Below are 9,864 nucleotides of genomic sequence, written 5' to 3'. Positions count from 1 at the left end.
ACTCCAGTCTTTTGATTACCTCTCCGGTAAGGTGACCAATAGGCTAAATTGTCGGATGAAAACTCGTCAAGGTGTGGCGCTTTAAATCAATTTTAATTCGCTGCTAGATTCTACGGCAGAAAATGCTCATTATGCCTCGATAATATGGTGCTCTATATGCCCCTAGTCAACAAATTTAAGTAAAAACGTGTTTTAAAATTGATAAAAGTGAAAAATCAAAAATTTTATGATGGTAAAAATTGAGAAACAATGTGTACATCATCTTACAGTGCGTACATTATTGATCAAGGTTATTTTAAGATCATAAGAGCTTATTTCGTGGTGCTCAAAAATTATAATATTTTCGTAACTTTAGAACCAAGCTAGTGTTTTTTAAATATCTCTGTAAAGATGATAAGGAGATTCCTTTTTTTTGTGAAAAATTAATACTATAGGAAGTACGAAACAAATCCTCATGAAAATTTATTTAAGAAAATACGCACTTTCGTAGAAAAGCGTAGTTCTCATTATGCCTCGGGTGCTCGTTATGCCCTCATCTCCCCTATAAACTTGAAATTACACGCTGTTAGAAAATGCAAAAGACGACGACTTGCTAGATTTTCACAAAAAAAAAAATAATGAAAATAAGAAAAGGGGATCAAGTATCCCCATTCTCTCCTATTGTGAAGAAAAAAAAGTGTTCAGAGTTCAAACACCTAAACTTTCGTAATGGACACTTCACTTCAAGCAAAAATGGTGGCAACATATCTTCAATTGGTGCATCAATTAGGCATCTTTTTAAGATCAATTATTGGTTTTATTATATATTTAAACGTTCGTAAGTGTTAAATTTAATAGGTACATCTATTAAATTTAACACTTTGATTCCTTAAAATAACGTTTAAAAATTGTCCGTACAATGGTCTTAAGATTGGTTAGACTTCTCCATTTTTCTTCGCATCACAATCAAACTATAAGGATGATTTTCATGCAATTTCTGTTAAACTGTATTAAACTGTAAAGTAAACCCTCAGTGCTTTACACCGCCTTCAGACGGGGTTGTCGTGTTCTTCCCAAGAAACTTCCGGACTAATTCTATTCAGAACTTAACACTCGCGTCCGTTGCCTCTAAAATTCGCCAACAAAACTGACTTTAGATCAATGACCGTTTTTTTCTCTCCCTTTTTTTTTGTTTCCTCTTCTGTCAACTCTGAAAAGGCTTTCTCGACACGCTCAGATAATAACATTCAATAGAAAGTAGATTTTACTCAGAGTATATTATACGTTATTTTAATCTATTCATTTCTTTTATTCATCTGTATCCTAAAATAGTTATAAAATCGTATCGAATAGTTGGTTTTACAATTTTTTTTCGCTAAATAAAGCTGGTACAATTTCAAATCCTTCTTTTTTGTCCCTCGGAGTTGGAACATTGCGAGGGGGGGATAATAAAAAATAATGCAAAAAACAAATAAAATGGAATGAATTGCTCGAAAGCTTGTATGCAACCAAATTGCATACTATATCATTGCACAAAACCTATAAATCAAGTAATATTTCATCGAAAAATTCAATAAAATCTAGAACACAAAAGGAGAAATACCTCCCATCTCACAAAATTTATTATTAAGTCTTGTAATCTTTTGGATATTTGACAAAAAAGAAATTGATATTTGTTCCAGCCTAATTGGGACAAAAACAATTTTAAATAAAAAGGCTTAGATGATGATTTTTTAATCTGTTCCCTTAAAAAAAATATATAACGATTCAGAGCTGAGAAACAAGCTTAAACAGCACTATGAAATTTTATCTGAGAAACCATTTCGTTGGAATTTGTATTGGCCACAAATATGTTGAATCCCAAAGATGTAAAAGTAATCTTACCATATTTAAAAATAACAGAATAACGCCCTTTAGTAGTAAGTTTTTAATAAGCAATCAGTTATAACCTTACGAAATTGGTCAAGTTCGTATAATTTTTAGAGATGGTTCCTTTGGGCCGGACAAAACATGAAATTCTCCTATTTTACGCCATTCTTCACTAAAACCTCAAAGCGGAAAGAAGATTAAAATTTTCATGAATTCAATTTCAATTTTTTTTGAATATTTTATTCAAATAAATGCAAGATCTAACTGTAGAAAATGAGAATTTCATCACCTTTTGTTTTCCAGATGTTTTTTTTTATAATTTTCGTTCTAAAATATTACGAATTTGTACACTTCCAATTTTTTTATTATCTACCGTCAAACGGAACATCATGCAACAGCAAGGTTTGATACAACATTTGTGTACTACAACACTTATTCAATGATTGTTTTAATATAATGTAATAAAGTTATCATTCAATGATAATAAAATAACGAAGGCATAGTTTCTCACATCGTGGGGTGGTTTGAGGGATTATCTTAGTAAAATCGTCCATAAACTTTACATTACCTGTATAATCCTATAGCAACACTGTTGGTGTTGAAATATTTTCGGATAATTACCTATTTAATTAAATAAATATTTTTATAATTCAGTTACCAGTCTGGGCTAAAATGCATCAATATGCAAATCAAAGATTCACCTTTTAAATCTCGTTTCTATATACTGAAATATGATTGTTTTGCATCACATGTTTGTTAGTTTCAGAAATTCATCCACTTAAACAATAATTTTTATGATTTCAGCTGGTAGAACATTATGAAGCATTTTTTACCCCTAAATGTATGCAGGCCCTTTTGCCTTTTCTTTAAAAAAAATTTATATTTAAAAAATGTATAATTTAATTCGAACAAAATAAAAAAAAAAGCAAATGGTGCTTGATGCGTTACGACCTAACAAATATATCAAAAACCATCAATTTTCAAACGTTTTTATTTGATTTTTCATTAAAAACAAAGTATTTAGCAACTTACCCCTTTTTCTTAGTAGGGATAAAATCGGATGCTTTTGTAAAATTAAACATAACTTGTGAAACCAAAGGTTTTTCTGGCTACGTCAATTTGATATCAACCTTAAAACTTTTGATAAACAAGCGGTATGATTATCTGTGGACATCAAGTTTTTAGAAGCTATTGAAGTTGAAAAGTGTTGCATGTTGCCCCAGTTGACGGTAGATGAGATTGAAACAATACTTTCAACTAGATTGAACGCTGGTACATAAATGGCATAAGTTGTAGTAATTTTACTGTTTTAGCCAAAGAATGATTTGAATTAATTCTAACAGTCTGTAAACACTCTGCCTGGATTTTTTTTAAATCAGCGTATTGTTGAACAACATTAAATTGGACTAAGTATGTGAGTTATAAAAGGTGAAAAATAAATGAAATTGTAGCTTCTCTTGGCAGCTGTTAAACGAATTATTATTCTTTCGTTTAGTCAATAAGGAATAACTTTTGAATAGATTTACCAATTTTCAAAATTGAAAGATTCTACAGAACACAATGATCCATGACAGTATTTTTATTTAAGAGGACAGATATCACTTGAATAACTCAATATCACTGCTTATCTCTGATTTTTTGGTATCAATTCGAACGGTATTGAAATTTTAAGGACCTAAAAGACAGAGAATAGACGCGCAAGCTCAAACAAAAAATCTTCAAAAAAGTGTGTAAAATTTCGAATGCTGACATCCAAAAAAACGTTGAAAATTGACATGAAACAGTGCCATCTATTGCACCGTTCAAAAGTTACAAATCAAGTTTTCAAGTGCCCAGTTTTCGAAATGGCGTAATCTTATATTGAACTCATGCCACTCTAAAATAGACGGGTTCAATTTTATTTTAGATAAATGCAACAAGAGTTACTTTTGACTGGACTGAGTTTCACATTTCATTTTCTCTATTTTATGCGGTTTTTACTTATTGACATTTTTTGTAATTAACTTAACGTTTCAGGTTATTTTTCTTTACCCATCATCAGATGTCTCCCAGAGTAAGCCTGAAACGATATGTAATTAAAAAAAACAGTTTTTCACTCATTGAAAAATGTTAATAAGTTAAAGCCAGTGATAAACTTTTATTAATTCCTTTATTTTTGTCCTACTGAGGCAGTCGAAATAACTAACAGTTTCTCAATAAGCTTTTGCACTTCTTGAACGATTATCGTCAGAGGACGAATTAGCTATATCCAGTCAATAAGGGACATTCTTGACGGTCAGTCTTATCTATCAGAACTGGTTCTAGACATCTCAAAGCGGGTTACTTTCAAATCCAAGTATCACTTTTGCATCCCATTGAACAAAATTAAGCACTTCTAGTTTTAAGGAAATATCGATCCATTTTTAAGATGCCAAATAGTTCATAGGACCTGTTCAGTTTGGTTTTGACAATTCTCTGTGGTGTGCTTGGAGACATCTGGAGTCCCAGCCAAAAAACATAAATTGGTACAAAACGATCGTTGGAAATTTTACACAAGTTAAGTGGGCTAGCGTGTACGTCTGTTCTCTGTAAAAGATCTAGATGTATGCACGAATAAAGATGAAAAGTAATTCCACTGATAATCAGATTAAGTGTCATCAATTGCTTGATGGTGCTGTGTCACGCTCATTCATCGTTTTGTGACGAAACGGATTTCGATCCGGAAAGACATTAGGTATGACAATACAAACATAACCTCAATCGAAACCTGGTGAGATGAACAAAAACGTGTCTTCGTCGTCGTGAAAATGAAGCAAAACAAAAATCAGATACCGGTATATTATTCGTCGCCCTCGCTTGGCGGCACCGTAAAGTTCGAATCCACCCCAAACCAGACAATGTGCTGTTTTTCTTCGTGTCACTTGAACCGTGCAGCTTTTTTTTTAAGTTATGCTGGCTTAGTCACTTTGGCCAGGGTCTTAAAGACACCGACGATTCAGTTCCATTTTTGCCAAAGACACACCACGAGGTCTGCTCTGTAGCCGTGTTAATGATTGTTTCATTTTTCTCTCTCCGCAGTTTTGGTGCACATTTCGTTGCCTCGTGCTGCAACAAGTGAAATTTCGATCATTTTTTGGGAAGAAAAGTGCTGCAGGAAGTGAGGCTCCCAAAGCCTACAATATCAGGGAGCAGTAGAAGCAAATAGAAAAGCGTTTCCTGAATCGAAGTGATACTGTCGTCGACTTACTGTGAAAAAAAGTGTTAAGTTCTCATCAGAATTCCGAAGCGGAAATCAAAAAGTGCCCCCAAGTGATGCTAAATAAGCTCGAAATTGCTATAACGACTGCTCAGTAAAGCTGCTAACTCAATTGTTAGCTTCCCGGTGAGAGTAATTAATCACTTGCTTCACCCGGAATTCCCAAAGTGTAGAAGTGGACTTTGCATTGCGAGCGGGCAGTAACTGAATTAGCCCAGAGGAACAACCCTTTTACGAAAACCGGAACAAGCAGATCCCATTTTTGCTTCACTGTCTGATTCAGCAGCAGCTGACGTTGGCGCACAAAAAGATGAAGGTAAGTCGTGGCTTGAATTGCGGAGGATTTTTTTTTTTGGTTCAAATTTTTGACCCAGCTTTTCGTTTTATCTTGGCGAACGACACAAAAAAAAGTTTTATGTAAACGATGAACGCTTCAATGAGTCTTCAATTTATTGGGGGATATCAAGGGAGGAGCTTTAGATACACATTGGGTAATCAAACTTAGGGGGTCTTTGGTAAAAGTCATGCAATGTGAAGCGCAATTTAGGTGTATTGCCTTGGTGCTTTCAAATTTTGCTGCCGTGTTTGGATTAGATGCGGAAATGGGGTCAGTGATAAGTCGGAGAAATGAGTAATAGCTGAAGCGAAAACTCGTTAAAACCGCCAACATAGAGACTGATCAATGATTATCCCAAAGCATCAAATTCTAAACAAAGACGAAATCGATGTTTAAATCAAATTGGAAGCAGTCTGCAAATTTCTGGAACCATGTTTTACGTTCATAGCTGAGTCCAGTACTGGTTTTAAAAATATAAAACATGCCACATTCCCCTTAACAGAAAAAATAAACGAGAAATATTGAAAAAGTGATCAATCTAACCCCCTTTTACGGTGCATAATTATATATTTCAACAAAAATCAAAAAAATTTCACATTTTTGATTAAATCTCTCTTTAATTTAAAACGGCTTAAAGGAGCCAAAATCACTGTACGCTTTTAATTCACAATTCATTGCTTAATTCTAGTGCATTTGGAAAAATTTTCCGAAATAGTATAAAAAAGATCAATAGTTTTGAGAAAAAGATAAATTTCAAACATATAGTTTAAGTCAGTGGTTTTCAAGGTGGTTCCCTACAAATTAAGTACCTTTGAGTTACTGAAATTTTCGTGTTTAGTTCTGTTCAATAATGTTCAATCAATAAATTCAGAATATTTGAGTTATGCTTCTTAGTGTAGCACACTAGCGGAAAGTAAAAAAAAGGAGATATCTCGTGTATGGTCCGCAATGTGTTGAAATTCTAATTTTCACAAATATGAAATGACAACGAGTAAGTCTAATGCCCAACAGTTACGTTACATCAACATCAATTTACAAATAGGTTTAAGACTAACATTTCATTAATTTCACGGAGCTGCAGAGCAAGTTTTTGTCTGTTTTTCAACCGCTAACAGTTTTTTTACTGTCACGGATTTTGTTATGATCTGTGTCCTTTTTTTTTTTCTCTCGATTATAGTCGTTTTAACATCTTTATGTCATTCGCGACTTATATCAACGATGAAGTTGGCGGACAAGTCATTGAAAAACTTATCCGGTACAACTGTGATCGATGTTTACTCTTGGATTCGAACTCACGGACATCGGCTCAGAAAGCAACTGACTTGCCAACTGAGCTATATCACAAGCCCGATCTATGTCCTAATTTCGTTAGTTTATTTTGGGTTATTAATACTTTAAAAGATTAATTTTGGATGACAATGCTTAAAAATCTTAAAATGTGTTTTCTAAAAAAACTGATCCAACTCACTTTTGAAAGAAACCTGTGCAAAATTGACTTCTTCATTTTCTCTGTATTTACTCTTCTGAGCATCACCTCTCGACCTCGTAGGAAATCTGTGATTCTGCTGCTGAATTTGTTGATTGTTGTGGAAAACTAGGTTGTGTAGCTTGTGGTGTACTTGAATAACGTTTTGGAGTGTCCTTAGTGCGGCTATTGGTAATACAGATAGTGGAGCTTCGTGGAAAAGATTGTAGGTGGAGAAAAGTCTGGGCAATTTATAAACAACTTTTAGGCATCGGTTCTGCATTGTTTGGAGCGGTTTGATATCCTTCTTCCTTGCTGCACCCCAGATCGAGACCTTGTACTGCAGCTTGGATTGCACAAATGCATGATACAGGCACGCTAGTTGTTTGGTCGGTACAAACCTCGAAAGCTTCCACATTAAACTGTGAATAGCACTTAGATAATCTAGGTGTGCGTCCCATCTTATCATTCATCGAAATTCAAACCCAGCTATCTAAAAGTTTTGACCTGCTCTATGATAGTCGTATCAACTAGTAGCTGACCATAGTTGATAGAAAGCCGATGAGTTGAACTAAAGATCACACACTTTGTCTTATCCAGGTTAAGTGAAAGAAGGTTTTTATTAAAACATCATTTAAGTTCTATCAAATCATTTGACATCTGGGAAATGATAGTCCCGACGTAATTATGTTCGTATGACAACGATGTATCGCAAGCAAACAGCCTGGGTTTACCTTGTAATTGTAGTTTTTTTTTTTTTTTTTTTTTTTTTGTTTGGTTTTGATCACCGCACTTTCTTGTGGTTTTCTTTGATTGATATTTTTCGGTGATTTACGTAGTTTGTGCAAATCATTCACACCCTCAGGGACTCCAACAGGTCTCCAAGGTCACTATTTATCTGGACGTACTGCTTCATGTTGGCTAAGGAAGCTGGCAAGAAGAAAGTTCGCATTACCCCTGATTCCATGGGCATCCAATTTTTAGAGAAGTGTCGCGTGGTCAATCTTGTCGATAGCTTCCTTTATGTCAAAGAATAACACTCCCATAAACTTTCGATTATCTAGAACATTGTGTATGGCATCTACCAGTTCAGTTGCTGCTGTTTGAGTAGGTACTTGATCCTTCGCGAAAACCGTATTGATAGCTGTATAGTAGACTATGGTGCTCCAGGAATTGTGAGCTATTAGCTGCTCGAGGATCTTACTGAATACCGATAGTATGGAAATGGGGCGATAATTGCAGCAATCCGTCGGGTTTCCCGCTTTATAGATGGGTAGAACTCTAGCTATTTTGAGGAACTCGGGAAATTCACCATTTTGCACGCAGTCGTTGAAAACATCTTTTATCAGGAGGGGCTAAAATGACATGGTTAGCTTTGATAAATTGTACTGGAATCCCATTTGGACCCGAACTGTTTGAAGCATCTAGCTTGATTATTTTGATGATAACTTATTGGCATGTTGCTGGTGTAAGATATATACTGTCACCGTTTCCGATATCTCTTTGTGCACTTCCTCGAACATTTCTGGGAATTGTGGCTGCTAGCTGAGTTCCGATGTTACAAAAATAATGGTTGAATGCGTTGGCAACTGCCTTTTCATCATTCGTAATAGCACCATTCAGTTCTATTTTGATCCTTTCGCTTTGCAACTTTTTCCACATTTATTTTTGGGTGGATTTCTGAAACAGTTTTTGGTAATAGTTTTTTTTGCCTCAGTTTTAGCACTGTTCAGTTTTTTCAACACTTGTATCAAAAGATCCTTATAGTCGCTGTTGGTAGGATACTTGCAACGCGCAAGTGCCTTTTCTTCGATTCGCATCGACTTCCACACATCCAGCGACATCAACGGGTCATGTCCCTTAATTTTAACTTTAGCAGATACTGTTTTTGAAAATCTAGCTTTCAGTTGACTGTAAATAAGCATAATTTCTCTAATTTTTCTGTAGGACTGCTAGCGTGTAAGTTTTCAAACTCAACTCTGAAAGCCTCATTGATCTGGTCTTGTTGCATGATAACTTTTTTAAGCTTTCGGTTGGTAAGCTATTGGTTTCTTCAAGTTGTTTGTAGTCAGCACCAAGCTATGGTCGCTTATGTCGATCAGAGCTGTTTCATTCAGAGTTTGTTTAGCTATCGAATCTGAACAAACAACGTGATTAACTATGTTGCACCTTGCTGGACGGGTTATATATGAGTTGGATACTCGACAACTATAACATCTCAAAAGATCTAGGTACCGGCTGACTACGGGGAAACTATTTATTTATTGGGATGTTAACATAACCTAGCATCAAAAACTGAGAGTTAGATTTCAGAGATGCAACACAGCATCAAGTTTTCCTAAAAAAACTGAAGATTTTGTGAATGCGGTCGGTAAACTGAATGAACTTTGATTGGTAAGCAGCCTGGTTCAAGACGTAAATAAATATAATGGAATCCATCATCGTGTAAATTTTCGATCTCTATTAGCGAATCTTTTACGAGAAATGCTAGTCCATTGATCGGTTCGAAAGGAAATGAAACTGCGGTATCCATCTACGTTATCTAAGTATTTTTGTTTTCCTCCCTCAACCATGTCTCCCTTAGAACTAAACCATCAGTCGATACAAGGAATCACTCATTTTTATTATTTAGGAATGGCTCAAAAAAAAACTTGTTGAAGTTCTGTTTGCTCGGACAATTAAGGCTAATGTAAGAGTAGAGTATAGGCTGAGGTAATCATAGAAAACTATGATTGTTTTTCTATCGGTTATTTTCACGCAGAGAATCTTAAGAGTCGTGAAATATATATATTTTTTTATTATTCATATTTCCTAAAGATATTAGTATCCACATAAAACTAAATATCAATTAGTTTCTACATGCTTCCTTCTCCAGCATAAACACGTTTTGGCAAAGGCATTTTGGTATTGTAATGTTGGATGTTTCTATGTCGACAGAGTGATTCAAGGAACGGTTTTGGGTGGACTTGACCAGCATGC

General features: G+C 34.9%; 1 protein-coding gene across 4 annotated transcripts in view; it reads left to right on the top strand.

Annotated features, from left to right (window-relative positions):
* LOC129755821 (mucin-6) overlaps window positions 1–9,864 on the top strand; it is a 147,170-nt gene that overhangs the window by 11,744 nt on the left and 125,562 nt on the right. For all 4 annotated transcript variants that reach the window (XM_055752525.1, XM_055752509.1, XM_055752516.1 and 1 more), the window contains exon 2: window positions 4,906–5,399. In XM_055752525.1, coding sequence (XP_055608500.1) covers window positions 5,394–5,399 — 6 coding nt within the window. In that variant the 5' untranslated portion in view covers window positions 4,906–5,393. The remainder of the gene's footprint in view (window positions 1–4,905; window positions 5,400–9,864) is intronic.

Source organism: Uranotaenia lowii, chromosome 1, assembly GCF_029784155.1.
Source record: "Uranotaenia lowii strain MFRU-FL chromosome 1, ASM2978415v1, whole genome shotgun sequence".
NCBI lineage: Eukaryota > Metazoa > Arthropoda > Insecta > Diptera > Culicidae > Uranotaenia > Uranotaenia lowii.
Note: the sequence above shows the minus strand (reverse complement) of the source record. Positions and strands in the feature narration are given on the sequence as shown.